General features: G+C 41.5%; 1 protein-coding gene across 2 annotated transcripts in view; it reads left to right on the top strand.

Moving 5' to 3' along the window:
- The window catches only part of SPATA20 (spermatogenesis associated 20), a 95,767-nt gene that overhangs the window by 17,484 nt on the left and 62,367 nt on the right, over window positions 1-15,916 (top strand). For both annotated transcript variants that reach the window (XM_032967331.2, XM_032967330.2), the window contains exon 4: window positions 14,552-14,706. In XM_032967331.2, coding sequence (XP_032823222.2) covers window positions 14,552-14,706 — 155 coding nt within the window. The remainder of the gene's footprint in view (window positions 1-14,551; window positions 14,707-15,916) is intronic.

The following is a 15,916-nucleotide window of genomic DNA, read 5'->3' as shown; positions in this document are numbered from 1 at the left end:
CTGAAATCCCTGCATTAAAATCCTGGCTTCTATTAAAGATCAAACCAAAGTTCAAATTGTGTTCAATCTGGTCTTGTCAACACAGTTACCTTTGCCTCCACCGTCCACCACACGCTCAGCTTATTTGGCAAGAAGACACAGAGTTAACCACTGCCAGAGTAAAAAAAAAAAACATTTTAAAAGTTTTTATCATTTTGCAAGACGAAAATACGATGTAAATATATGCTCATGGTCAATCCACGGTGTGAGGCTCTGAGTGGCGAAATGCGTTGCGCAGTTTGTAGAAGCTGGTGATGTAATTGAGATCTAATTGTTACATCACAGGATCGTGAGAGATGGTGCTGGTTTAGTGGAGACCTTTATCCAGCAGTTGCATGTATCGTGACTTGATGATGATGAATTGTTGGAAAGAATGCAAAAGCTGAGTTTCTCTCGCCACCTTTGAATATGTTGCTGACAAATAGCTCAGCTGTGCCCCATATAATTTTAAACACATTTTGGTGATTAGAGAAAACTATTAAGGGAAAAGTCAAAAAGAAGATTGATTACTTTGGTATTCACAGTGAACATTGCTGAATCAGTATTTATCCGCGTAGGACAAAACTTAGAATAGCTTATAGTCTTTGGTTCCTTTGGTAAAGTCACATAGATAGAAAAACAATCATAAAAAATAAGAAAAAATAATTAAAACACACTACTGTAGACTGTAGCCTGGTTCTTAATCGGAATGAGTGTACTGGTAATCTATAATGTGGACTGTAGCCTGGTTCTTAACCTCGGTGAGCGTACTCGTAGCCTATGATGTAGACTGTAGCCTGGTTCTTAACCTCGGTGAGCGTACTGGCAGTCTATGATGTAGACTAGCCTGGTTTTAAGCTGGTCAGCGTATTGGCAGTCTATAATGTAGACTGTAGCAATGGTGATTAATCTGAGTGAGTGTACTGGCAGTCAACAATGTAGATTGTAGCCTGGTTCTTAACCTCGGTGAGCATACTCGTAGTCTATAATGTAGACTGTAGCCTGGTTCTTAACCTTGGTGAGTGTGCTGGCAGTCTATAATGTAGACTGTAGCCTGGTTATTAAATTTGGTGAGTGTACTGGCAGTCTATAATGTAAACTGTAGCAATGGTTATTAAGCTAGTGAGCGTACTGGCAGTCTATAATGCAGACTGTAGCCTGGTTCTTAACCTTAAACTACAGTCTGCATTATGGACTGCCAATACGCTCACCAGCTTAATAACCATTGCTAAAGTCTACATTATAGACTGCCAGTACACTCACCAAACTTAATAACCAGGCTACAGTCCACATAAATTTCCAGTACACTCACTCCGATTAAGAACGAGGCTACAGTCTACATTAGTTTCTTTTATTCACTTTTTTAATTATTATTTTTCTCTCTACGTGACTTTACCGAAAGAACCAAAGAATATGAATTCCTGCAGTCACGAAAGTTTTAAGTCAAAATTAGAATAACTTTTTGGTTTGCATAATGCGAAGAAACCCCTTTGTTACATTTTTGCAGATGTTTATATCCAAATTGTATCTGCGGCATCTTGATTCACGGGGCAGTATATTCCATTCAGTGCCCCCATGCAACAGCAATGGGAATAAATAGCGCTTCATTAACTTTCCAGTTTTTGTGACTAAGCTGAGACAATCAAACTTGCTACACATAAGTACCTGGTTCTGTCTTACATATCTGATGGGAAAAGCATTTTGTAATTATTCACAGTATTTGCTTATTATCCCTATAAATCTTTGAGATGTCTATTCACCTCTCTGCAAGTGCAGTATTGTGCCATTAAGAGGGATGATATTGTCTTCCTCTCAGCCGACAAGGGCAATGCCACTGTCATCATGGACAAAACAGAATATAACAACAAAATTCAAGAACTACTCAACGATGGCAGCTATACAAAAATAAAAAGAGATCCCACCAACAGCCTGGTTACCAAAACGAACAAAATCATCTCTGATTCAACAGCATTAATTGATGAGATCAAACAGTTCTCGTTGAAACCCTCTGCTGCCAGACCACCAAGATTATATGGCCTTCCAAAGATACACAAAGAAGATACACCCCTTCGTCCCATCGTCTCTACTATCAACTCCCCCACCTATAAACTGGCACGTTTTCTTGCTGATATACTGCGACCTTTCACTGGAAAAACCACCTCTGCGGTACTAAATTCTACTCACCTGGTATCGACAATCAAAGGCATTTCCCTGTCCCCAGACGACCTGCTTGTCAGTTTTGATGTGGTGTCCTTGTTCACCAAAGTCCCGGTACCTGACACCATCGCTATCATTGAAGACCTGGTTCATCAAGGACTGCATACTGATGTACCCCCCCTGGTGAGACATTGCTTAACCAACACATACTTCACCTGGAATGGAACTTTCTACAAACAAACTGAGGGCACCCCAATGGGCTCCCCCCTATCTCCGGTTGTAGCCAACGTATTCATGGAAAAATTTGAAACTGACGCCATCCAGACTGCCACTCTACGCCCGACCTTATGGAAGAGGTACGTGGATGACACCTTTGTCATCTGGCCACATGGCCAGCCTGCTCTAGACCAATTCCGCGACCACATCAATTCCATACACCCAGCCATCAGATTTACCATGGAGGTCGAAAAAGATGGCAAACTACCCTTTTTGGATGTCTTAATTAAAAGGAGACATGATGGTTCAATGAGCCACTCTGTCTACAGGAAAGCTACCCATACAGATGCTTACTTGAAACTGGATTCCCACCACCATCCATCCCAGAAGAACTCCCTCATCAAGACTCTATACCATAGAGCCCAATGCATTTCCGACCAGGAACACATTACCAATGAACTCAAGCACGTACACCAGGCTCTCAGGGCTAATGGTTACTCCGACTACACAATCCGCAAAGCCATCACTCCAGTCATGAAGAAGGATCCTCTTGTGGAGCCACTCAAAATCATCACCTTACCCTACATTGCAGGGGTCACTAAACAGATCTCCAAAATCCTGAATAAACACAAGATCCAGGTCCGATTCAACACAGTACATAAAATCCGTGATTTAGTTCCATCTGTAAAAGATGCTGTTCCAGACATACAGTACCCGGGCGTTTACAAACTAAAGTGCCTCTGTGGTAGTAGCTACATTGGAGAAACCAAACGACATATCTCGGACCGCATCCGCGAACATAAAGCAGACTTGAAACACGGTAGAACGAACTCCTCTGCCGTGGCAGATCACTGTTATAATTCAGTGGGCTCACATGACATTGACTTCTCCAAGACGGAGGTTCTTTGCAAACCAACCGGCAACCATGAGAGATTCGTTCATGAGGCCATTCACATATACAAGCACAGAGACAATTTCAACCGAGAAGATGAATTCTGGCTTAGTAACCATTGGAAAGATGTTTTAAACCATTTCCGTTCTTAATTAATTGTATTTTACGATGACCTTCAGACCGCAGCTCTTTCGCCAGCATTGACTCTTAATACCTCTCACACCACGGTTAATGGTATGGTTTACAACATGGAGTATAATAGCGCCTCGCAGCTGTCTCTCTCCCCCTCCTCTGTTCCGACCATGGATGAACTCGTCCGTCTGAACGGGGCCCGTAGCTATCCGTGTTGCTAAAGTTGAGGGTAAGAATCCACCCATTTTTTCGCCATATAGCATTGTGATATATAACGACTTATTGTTGGTAGCTTAGCTGATTGGAGAATATAGAGTTTATTGATAACATTAAGGTAATTTATATTTTAGTTTTTTATTGGTTCACTATATAGTATTCATTATATATTGTATTGTATACCCAGTTACTATGAATAGCTCAGATGTGTAGGCCTTAACTTCAACATAGCCATTTCTGTGACCAGTCACTAGCTAATCACTCAGTTATTTCAATGCTAAATTCGCCTAGTTATTTCAATGCTAAATTCTCCTGTTTGATTTGTACTAGGTGCCTCGGTGAATGTGTATGCTCTGACTTTAACATAGCTATTTCTGTGACCAGTTACAAGCTAATCACTCAGCTATATCAATGCTAAATTCTATGCTAATTCCTTTGTCAAGGGGTGCCTCTGCGGATGTGTATGCTTTAACTTAGCTATTTCAATGCTAAATTCTATGCTAATTCCTTTGTCAAGGGGTGCCTCTGCGGATGTGTATGCTTTAACTTTAACATAGCCATTTCTGTGACCAGTCACAAGCTAATCACTCAGCCATTTCAATGCTAAATTATATGATAATTCCTTTGTCAAGGCACTTTGTTTCTTCTCACACAGCTTAAAGGTCGTGATCTGAGCGTGGCTTTTTCACTCCAGCGCTGTCCTACCAGACAGTCTCGTCCCTTCACCTGATGAAGGCCGCTTGTGTTGTGGCCGAAACGTCGTGAGAATATTATTGTGTTATTTTATTTTATCAATTTATTTTATTCTCATTCTACGTGACTTTACAGAAAAAAACAAAGAAGAGTACTGTTATCCTCAAGATCACTTTGAAAGTTTGATTTAAAAGGGGAAAAGCAAAGTAGTTATTGAGGGAAACTACATTGAAACCAAATGTTTAGAGGCAGCAATAACTAATTTTCAAATCTGTTAAGAAAATTCATCATCATAACATGAATAATAGTGCAGGCCAGAAAACCATGAGTTTTAAAACAACATGCAGAAATGCGTGCTTTTTTCACAGATGTATGTGTTGTGTGAATTATTTATTGACGCGTCTGAAAGCCAATGGTGTGTTACTTAGGTGGTGATAAACTGCTGTAGAGGAGTTGTACACTCCTAGCTGCCACTGCTATTCAGTGGCCTGAAATCAAATGTATCGCTCCGGATGACCACTGCAAAGTATGATCTTAAGTTTTGATTATAGTGTGCTGATCTTTAAAGGTGCATTGAAAAATGTCGATACTCCTACGGATACTCCTGCTGTTATGGAGTGACTCATGCAGCTAGCTATGGCTGAAAAGTTTGGTCGTACATTTTATGTATATCGTTTATTGTTAAATTTTAAGCACAGTTCCTATGATCACTGTTACATTGTTTTTATAGCTTTATTTTGGTGATTTCGAAAACGTTTCGGTTTAGCCATATTTGTTTGTTGTAGTAAAGAGTTAGACTGATAGCATTAATATAAATTGTCTTATGGTTAAATTTTGATTTAAAGCTTTCGTGACTGCAGTAATTCATATTCTTAGTTTTTTCGGTAAAGTCACGTTGAAGAGAAACAACAAAATAACAAAATATATATAAAACAATAAAAAATTCTCACGACGTTTCGACCATAACTCAAACGGTCATCATCAGGTGTGTCGGTTTGCATAAATTTATTTTGAAAACGGCATATTTATTTATTTATATAAAAATAACGTTTGTGTCACGCGCAACGATTGGCTGTTTGCCAGGACTAGTCCATCTATTTTTTGAAAAGAGGAGGGGGGAGACGAAATTTGTTTTTATGTATGCTGTCTGAAAGCCACTGTAAGCGTGAACAATCAATCAAGAACTGAAATGATTTATCAAATCTTTCCAATGATTGCTAAGATAGAATCCATCTTCTCGGTTGAAATTGTCTCTGTGTTTGTATATGTGGATAGCCTCATGAACGAATCTCTCATGGAAGCCAGATGGCTTACAAAGAACCTCCGTCTTGGAAAAGTCAATGGCATGTGAGCCTACTGAATTAGAACAATGATCTGCTACGGCCGAGGTGTTGGTCCTACCGTGTTTAAGGTCTGCTTTATGTTCACGAATGCGGTCCGAGATATGGCGTTTGGTTTCTCCAATGTAACTACTACCACAGAGGCAACTTTTGATACAGTTGATACACCTCTTCGTCCCATAGTTTCTACTATCAGCTCCCCCACCTACAAACTAGCTCGTTTTTTGTCTGAAATCCTGCGTCCTTTCACTGGAAAGACCACCTCTGCGGTACAAAATTCTACTCACCTGGTATCAACAATCAAGGGTATTTCCCTGTCCCCAGACGACCTGCTTGTCAGTTTTGATGTAGTTTCCTTATTCACCAAGGTTCCTGTACCTGACACCATTGCAATCATTGAAGACTTGGTTCATCAAGGACTAAACACTGAGGTACCCCCCCTGGTGAGACACTGTTTAACCAATACATACTTCACTTGGAATGGAACTTTCTACAAACAAACTGAGGGCACCCCAATGGGCTCCCCCCTTTCTCCAGTTATAGCTAACATTTTCATGGAGAAATTTGAGACTGACGCCATCCAGACTGCCACTCTGCGCCCAACCTTATGGAAGAGGTACGTGGATGACACTTTTGTCATCTGGCCACATGGCCGGCCTGCTCTAGACCAATTCTTCGACCACATCAATTCCATACACCCAGCCATCAGATTTACCATGGAAGTCGAAATAGATGGCAAGATACCTTTTTTGGATGTCCTAATTAAAAAGAGACCTGATGGTTCAATGAGCCACTCTGTCTACAGGAAAGCTACCCATACGGATGCTTATCTGAAACCGGATTCCCACCACCATCCATCACAGAAGAATTCTCTCATCAAGACTCTGTATCATAGAGCCCAATGCATATCCGACCAGGAACACATAAGCAGTGAACTCAAGCACGTACACCAAGCTCTTAGGGCTAATGGTTACTCCGACTATACAATCCGCAAAGCTATCACTCAAACCATGAAGAAGAACCCTCTTGAGGAGCCTTTCAAAACCATCACTTTACCCTACATTGCTGGGATCACAAAAAAGATCTCCAAAATCTTGAATAAACACAAGATCCAGGTCCGTTTCAACACATTACACAAAATCCGTGATCTGGTTCCGTCTGTAAAAGATGTGATTCCGGACATACAATACCCTGGTGTCTACAAACTAAGTTGCCTCTGTGGTAGTAGTTACATTGGAGAAACCAAACGCCATATCTCGGACCGCATTCGTGAACATAAAGCAGACCTTAAACACGGTAGGACCAACACCTCGGCCGTAGCAGATCATTGTTCTAATTCAGTAGGCTCACATGCCATTGACTTTTCCAAGACGGAGGTTCTTTGTAAGCCATCTGGCTTCCATGAGAGATTCGTTCATGAGGCTATCCACATATACAAACACAGAGACAATTTCAACCGAGAAGATGGATTCTATCTTAGCAATCATTGGAAAGATTTGATAAATCATTTCAGTTCTTGATTGATTGTTCACGCTTACAGTGGCTTTCAGACAGCATACATAAAAACAAATTTCGTCTCCCCCCTCCTCTTTTCAAAAAATAGATGGACTAGTCCTGGCAAACAGCCAATCGTTGCGCGTGACACAAACGTTATTTTTATATAAATAAATAAATATGCCGTTTTCAAAATAAATTTATGCAAACCGACACACCTGATGATGACCGTTTGAGTTATGGTCGAAACGTCGTGAGAATTTTTTATTGTTTTATATATATTTTGTTATTTTGTTGTTTCTCTTCAACGTGACTTTACCGAAAAAACTAAGAATATGTCTTATGGTTGTTATTGTTTGACTTACATCCCACTGGGATTTTTGCGCACAGCGTTGATATACGGTGCTTTTTCTGGAAGACTTTGCTGTTTTTCCCTGAATTTTCTGTTGCGCTTAGTCTCTTGAAGATGTTCATTGTTCATGTTTTTGTTTTGTTGCTGTTGCACCCGAGTCAAGAGCCGCATTGCTCACAGGGCTATACCTAATAAATGAAACTGAAAAACTGAAGCTGAAAACTGATTAAATCAACCATTGAAATCCGAGAGTTCAGAGGTTCCTACTGGGCATTAGCGACGAAGGAAAGAATAGAAAGAAAATGAGGGAGGCTTTTGCCCAGCAGTGGGAAGTTACTGACTCCCAACAACAGCATCAACAAAACCTCAAATTATCCAGACTTTTCACAATTAAGTTTTTGTCCATTGAAGGCCTTGAAGAAGCCAGGATCTAAAAAGAGGCCATATCAATGTCAAGGTAGAAGCCACGCTCCTTATGTGACAAGACTGCTTGCGTTTCACGTTCTCAAGTTTATTTTTCAGCACAACGGATCAATGAATGAGAGATAAAGAAAAAATATATAATTTGTTGCTGTTATTTTACAATGTATAGCCACACTATGCTGTGTTTTGAGCCGAATGCATGAGTTATTTGTTGTCGTCTCTGCCTCTTTCCACGGCGTGTGGATGTAAAACATTTCCACTCGTAATCCAGTGCTGGACACAGTGAGGGAAAAAAGTATTTGATCCCCTGCTGAATTTGTACGTTTGCCCACTGACAAAGAAATAATCAGTCTATAATTTTAATGGTAGGTTTATACGAACAGTGAGAGACAGAATAACAACAAAAAAATCCAGAAAAACGCATGTCAAAAATTTTATAAATTGATTTGCATTTTAATGAGGGAAATAAGTATTTGACCCCCTCTCAATCAGAAAGATTTCTGGCTCCCAGGTGTCTTTTATACAGGTAACGAGCTGAGATTAGGAGCACACTCTTAAAAATACCTGTATAAAAGACACCTGTCCACAGAAGCAATCAATCAATCAATCAGATTCCAAACTCTCCACCATGGCCAAGACCAAAGAGCTCTCCAAGGATGTCAGGGACAAGTTTGTAGACCTACACAAGGCTGGAATGGGCTACAAGACCATTGCCAAGCAGCTTGGTGAGAAGGTGACAACAGTTGGTGCGATTATTCGCAAATGGAAGAAACACAAAAGAACTGTCAATCTCCCTCGGCCTGGGGCTCCATGCAAGATCTCACCTCGTGGAGTTGCAATGATCATGAGAACGGTGAGGAATCAGCCCAGAACTACACGGGAGGATCTTGTCAATGATCTCAAGGCAGCTGGGACCATAGTCACCAAGAAAACAATTGGTAACACACTACGCCGTGATGGACTGAAATCCTGCAACGCCCGCAAGGTCCCCCTGCTCAAGAAAGCACATATACATGCCCGTCTAAAGTTTGCCAATGAACATCTGAATAATTTAGAGGACAACTGGGTGAAAGTGTTGTGGTCAAATGAGACCAAAATGGAGCTCTTTGGCATCAACTCAACTCGCCATGTTTGGAGGAGGAGGAATGCTGCCTATGACCCCAAGAACACCATCTCCACCGTCAAACATGGAGGTGGAAACATTATGCTTTGGGGGTGTTTTTCTGCTAAGGGGACAGGACAACTTCACCGCATCAAAGGGACGATGGATGGGGCCATGTACCGTCAAATCTTGGGTGAGAACCTCCTTCCCTCAGCCAGGGCATTGAAAATGGGTCATGGAATGGTATTCCAGCATGAAAATGACCCAAAACACACGGCCAAGGCAACAAAGGAGTGGCTCAAAAAGAAGCACATTAAGGTCCTGGAGTGGCCTAGCCAGTCTCCAGGCCTTAATCCCATAAGAAATCTGTGGAGGGAGCTGAAGGTTCGAGTTGCCAAACGTCAGCCTCGAAACCTTAATGACTTGGAGAAGATCTGCAAAGAGGAGTGGGACAAAATCCCTCCTGAGATGTGTGCAAACCTGGTGGCCAACTACAAGAAACGTCTGACCTCTGTGATTGCCAACAAGGGTTTTGCCACCAAGTATCAGTCATGTTTTGCAGAGGGGTCAAATACTTATTTCCCTTAATAAAATGCAAATCAATTTATAACATTTTTGACATGCGTTTTTCTGGATTTTGTTGTTGTTATTCTGTCTCTCACTGTTCAAATAAACCTACCATTAAAATTATAGACTGATCATTTCTTTGTCAGTGGGCAAACGTACAAAATCAGCAGGGGATCAAATACTTTTTTCCCTCACTGTATACACTTGAGCCAAAATGTTTTTAATTACATCGGTCAATTGGAGGGCCTCATGGCCAAGAATGAAGTGACAGGTAGCAAGGAAGTAATGATTCAAAGGCCCAACACCTCGCATTGACATCCGTGAACTGCGCTTTGTGAATTGCAATTCAACAATTCCACATGACTCGGTAGTAGTGCGAGTGGCTCACTCAAGATAGATTGTGAGTTCAAATCCCGGTTGAGGGTTAACTCGGTCCATCAGCATCATTATTTTTGACTCGCGCCTGCATGGGAATATGGAGTTGTAATCACTGGCTTGTGGCTGTTAATGGAAAATTGCCACTTTCTCAATGCTAAATTGAGCAATAAACTACTTTGACTTTTAGATGTGCATCAACAGTCAGAGTTTAAAGAAATTATAACACTTTCTTTCCCGATGCGGGTTATAGATGTACATCAATAGTGTGCACTTAAGGTGAATCAAATTTACCCCCATTATTTATCCAGCTGAAGAGCCAGTGATATGTGGGATCTCTAGGAAAGGAGATGTGTTTAACCATTGTTACATCAAAGGCGATGTGTTTAACCATTGTTACATCAACAAAATATGTATATCTATTGTTACATCAATAAAATATGTATACCCATTGTTACATCAAAGGAGATGTGTTTAACCATTGTTACATCAACAAAATATGTATAACCATTGTTACATCAAAAGAGATGTGTTTAACCATTGTTACATCAAATGAGATATGTGTAATTATTGTCACATCAAAGGCGAAATGTATATCCATTGTTACATCAAATAAAATATGTATAACCATTGTTACATCAAAGGAGATGTGTTTAACCACTGTTACATCAAATAAAATATGTATAACCATTGTTACATCAAAGGAGATATGTAGAACGATTGTTACATCAATGCAGTTGCTTTTGATTTACAACGTAGCCTCGGACAATTTTCAGTTGGGATTTAGGCTATGACAAGTCTCCGTTGGTTTCTGAATTTTGGTTTATACGGGAAGAATCCAAAGAGAAATAAGCACGTCGCTATATGGAAATATATCAAGTATGTAAGTACAAATTGCATAAGTACATCATCCTAATATCAGGAGGCAGCAGAGGTCTTTAGTTGTTTTGCTCCCTCCCTCTGGAATTCTTGTAGGTCAACAGCAATGCTGGCACCATCGAGTCTTTTAAATACAATTTTAAAAACATTTGTTTTACCTAGATTAATTTTGAGTTGGATTGCTTGGCCAGTGGCTTTTTTTATTTGTAAAGCATAATTAATATGTTCTGTATGTTGAACTTCTTTCACACCATACATAGTCAACCTTGCATGGAGGGCACTATATAACATCTAAGTCGTATTCCATAAAATTTGAGATATTCACTTCGGTAATTCCTCAGAGAAGACGCCGGAAATTAAGTAGGACATTACTTTTGAAGATGTCTCAAAAATAGAGTGCATTGATCACAGCTTTTGTCATCAGCTGGAACGTTGTAAAATTAATGCAGGGATTTTTTTTTATTCAAACAGCCCGGCGTACTTTCCGCTCGGTTCGAGGGCGGTCGGTGGCTGATTGTATTCACGTGGGCAACCACAGCGGGAGACCTGCAGCCACGCAAGGTGTCAAGTCCACCTTCGGAAAAACTAGGTCATTGCTTCGAGCTAATTTACATTTGGTAATACTTAAAGCCTGGGACAAGCGGTAAAGGACTGTGGCCTGAGTAAGCTCGGTATTTGTAGTGCGACACAAAAAAAGGTGTCTAGCTGCAGCGCGTAGCCAAAAAAAAAAGTGTCACTGTGTTCGCAGGGGTGCACAAGCACAGGCAACAAAACCTCGACGCATTCTGACAGCGACGGCGCTGCCCTAAAGAAGGACATTTTTATAAGAGGCGGGGCAATGGCCCTTCTTCGAAGAAGTGACATTGCCTCAATCAGAATCGGAATCTTTATTTGAAACATCACCGATCACAACGATGTTCACCTTAAAGGGCACTGTTCGAGATGAGTGTGCTGAGTTTTGGATGTTGAAATTGGTCGCGGAAATTTTTGGACGATTATTTTTTGTGTGATTGGGCGAATGCGGATGGGTTGGTTGACCTTCATCCGGCATTGTCAGTCATGGCCGAGGGTCGTTAATTTTTGGTTCGACGTTGAACGTTCGTTAGAAGTGACTTGTAGGTAGATGACATCAGTAATTTCTCCATATTAGAAATCGTTTTAAATGGTTTCCGCACATGTAAGTTAAGCTTAGGTGTTTTACTGCTAAATGTGCTCGTATGTTATCTTTATATAAGCGCCTTTGATCAAGGCAGAGAGCTTGGTGGATTATTGCGTCGCAGGATCATGGGAGGTGTGGGAGCTTGGGGGGGGGGGGCTTTCATCCAGCAGTGGATTGATCATGGCTGAAAAAGTTTATATAACTGTCACCATCACATTATCTATAATGGAGGATTTTTGGGTTGGATTGGCATGTTCTGTTTACGTAACAAACCTTACTAATTGGCTGTGTCGGGTGGTGGCGGGTTTAACGACACATTTATATTTACGCGATCTAACCCAAAAAAAACTCGAATGGATAATATTGGTCGTGAAAGCCTGCTACTGCATGTTAAACTGCCATCACATTGTTGTAATAACCTTAGACGTACCACCAATTTAGTCCACATTTACCGAAACCTACAGTATAATCTTTTCATATCAGTTTGGTCAACAGGGTTGGATAATACTTTTGGGGAAAACAAATATCTGTGAAAACACAATTATTCAGAACAATTGTTTGAACATGGTTGTAAATAGAAATGGTATGTGTGTGTGTGCATATGAATACGTCTTAACACTTGTGGCATTATTGAGAATATGTAATTATTCTGTGTAGAAGCAGAAGGTAATTTACAGATTCATCATTATATTCATCTCATACCCGGTACTAAACACAATTCCTGGCCTTGCTCGTACCACCACTTACTCTTTAATCAACAGTTCCATTTGCATTTTGCCAAATTTACCCTCTCTAAAGTGAAGGGCCCAGTGTTAAAAGGGCTGGGGGTTGAACTCAGATGGAGAAACCTCCCTCCCCCTCCCAGAAAACCAGGTGAACAGTTCTCCTAATGTCCATGCGTGGGAAAGCTATCGTCAAACAAACGTATAAAGGTTCAACGAAATTTGGCAGCGATACAATTAAAAGCCACACTTTAGCCGTTTTAAAATATAGTGGCCACAACGGAGGGAAATAATATGTTGTGTGTATGTATGTTGAACGTCTTTCGCATCGTACGTAGTCATCCGCGCTAATCCGAGGTGCAGGGGAAGGACAAGAAACCAAACACAAAAAGCAGTTCTATGGAAATGAGATTTCAATCTAGACGATTTCAAAGTGCATAGCTCCATTGGCTTCATATTTTCAGAAGGAAGAGCGTTCCAGATAGCCGCAGAAGCACATCATAGAGCGCGCGATGCAGTGATCGTCTTTGTTCAATAGCGAGCCAAAAGCCACTGTGAGGATGACCGGGGTTGGCGTGCTGGTTCATGCTCCTTGAGATCAACAAGGTGTTGTGGTTCATCTATGCCATCAAACATCCCTGCAAAGCGTTTTAGTATCATCATCAGACATGCATCAGTCCACTGCTGGATAAATGCCTTCAAAAGCCACCACCATCTCTCATGATCCTGCGATGTAATAATTCACCAAACGTTATCGTTAGTGCTATCACAGTGATATTTTGTTTATTTTCTGCAATCTCACTTTGCGACCATAATTTGTTATATTTGAATGCAATCCAATACTCTAATTCTGGTTGTAAGAAGATTGATAAAATGCGACTCGAGGTGATGATATATGTGAATTATGATAGATGCTGTGAGAACTCTGTAGACCTTTAACATTACAACGCGTGTTGGCGTTATATTCGTAAAGATGTGCGAGTCCCTCTTACCTATATTATGTTTAATTTTTGTACTTTGAAAGTTGACATTTTCCAATGTGAAGCTATGTTGGGTTTCACTTTGACATGATTAGCAGCTTCTTTGTTGGTAGTTCATGGCAACATGATACGATTTTTCACATTTCCCAACAAAACAATTCAGCTTCAGGCATTCCGTGCAGTAATTAACTCTCCAATGGGTTGCTTCCTGTTGTTTTCTTATTCATTCCTATATAAGCAGGGTACTGAATAAACATAATTAAACACAGTGAAAACAACACAACCTACACTTATATAGCACCTGAATACAACCGCATTGCCAGACGTTTCACAGGGAGAAAAAAAAAACTTCTAGCGATATGCACAGGAGATTAAGTTGCACGATCTCGAGAGAGCGAAGTGGTTGGACAACTGATCGCTCAGGATTGGACTCTGCTTAAATTCACAGCTGTGAGACGGTGGTCCCAGCCTTGGGTCACCCCTCTTGTGTGTTCATTCTGTGTGTGTGTGTGCGTGTGGGGAGCGGTAGTGTAGCGCGCTGCGCTTTAAACCCGGTGGCCCGAGTTCGATTCCCGCTCATGGCCGACACCGGTTACGATTATCTGAACCGGTGCTGGGCCTCCCCTAGGTCAACTCATCCTCAAATGAGTACCTGGTGCGATGCATAAATATCGCCACTAGGGAGACAAAGGCGGCCGAGCATGGTGCTGGCCACTCACCCCCTCGTGTGCCGTGCCGGCCTACATAGGTTCTACTCGCTATAACAGCACTTTCCCCAACAGTATGTTAAGGCTTTATGGGGGATCTTTGTCTTTGATTTGTGTGTGCGTGCAGTCGGGTACTCCACCTGCCACTGGTGCCACGTGATGGAGCGTGAGTCGTTCTGCAGCGAGGCCGTCGCGAGCGTCCTCAACCGGCACTTTGTGAGCGTCAAGGTGGACAGGGAGGAGCGACCCGACGTCGACCAGGTCTACATGGCCTTCATCCAGGTGCGCCTCCCCCCCCGTCCCACGCACCCACCCCCCCTCCTACGCCTGTCCCTCCTGCTTTGCCTAGCGTCGCCGATTTTCATTTGATGACGTATTTCACCCGTGGGCCAAAATCATCACCGTTAATGTGCCCGACCTTCATCGCATCCAGAAGATAAACAGCGTTGAGCCTGGAATTGCAACCATCTTGGTTTTCCAGCTGGTATAACCTTGGGGCTGAGAGGTAGCTAAGAGATGGCAATGCTTCAGTGTTGCTCCTCGTATGCGTAAGTTTTCCAAAGGTGCTCTGGTTTCCTCCCTCGTGCTCATCGTTCTTCCGTGGTACTGGTCAAACATCGCACTCCAAGACCATCCTTAAAATGTATTTCGAGACTCGGTGAACCTTCTTGAATAATAATCGCAATTATAATCCACTCAATAATACACTAGAGTATGTGCCTCCATTCTCACCTGCATGTGTTGTGGGCTGCTGTGGGGTTGCATTGCCTGCAGAGGGCAGTGCAGAAGAACTCCCATTGTTGTAATGTACTATGCTCCATTGTCCATGCTTCCAATCCTTCCAACTGGTACTGAGCAGTGTCCAGTGAAGTATGGCCAAATAACTTTCACAAGCCACACGCCACGGGGAGGCTTTCATCCAGCAGTGGATTTACATATAATGTAATGTATCCGAATGATTGGGTTTGTGTTAATGCCCACCTCACCGTGTATGTAATAAGTATATTGAACTTCTTTCACAACGTATGTAGCCAACCGAGCTAACCGGAGGAGCAGGGGAAGGACAACAAACGAAACACGAAAAGCATTTCTAAGAAATGCGTTTTCAATGTATATCAGAATGAGAATGGGTTTTATTCGCCATGAAAGTTCGCACAGACAAGGAATTTACTTTGGCAGGAAGGTGCATACATTCAACATATAGTAATCTTAAATCTAAAATAAGTGGTATACAAGTCTAACTATACTAAAGGTACAAAGTCTAACTAACACTAAGGGGCTAAAGTATGTAAAATTTTGAATAAATATTGAATATAAAGTAGCTATAAGATACAATCTAAAAATACAAAAAAATACAAATAGGGTAACAGTGTAAATATGGCAAGGTGTCATTTTGTAGATAAAATGTTAACGTCAGTGTATGCCCTTGGCCTTGTTCAAGAGGCCAGCAGCGGCTGGTAGAAACTGTTTTTGTGGCGTGAAGTTTTGGTCC

The sequence above is a fragment of the Petromyzon marinus genome, chromosome 37 (assembly GCF_048934315.1).
Source record: "Petromyzon marinus isolate PM22_M1 ecotype Great Lakes invasive population chromosome 37, UKy_Petmar_22M1.pri1.0, whole genome shotgun sequence".
Lineage (NCBI taxonomy): Eukaryota > Metazoa > Chordata > Hyperoartia > Petromyzontiformes > Petromyzontidae > Petromyzon > Petromyzon marinus.
This window is presented reverse-complemented; position numbering and strand designations above follow the sequence as displayed.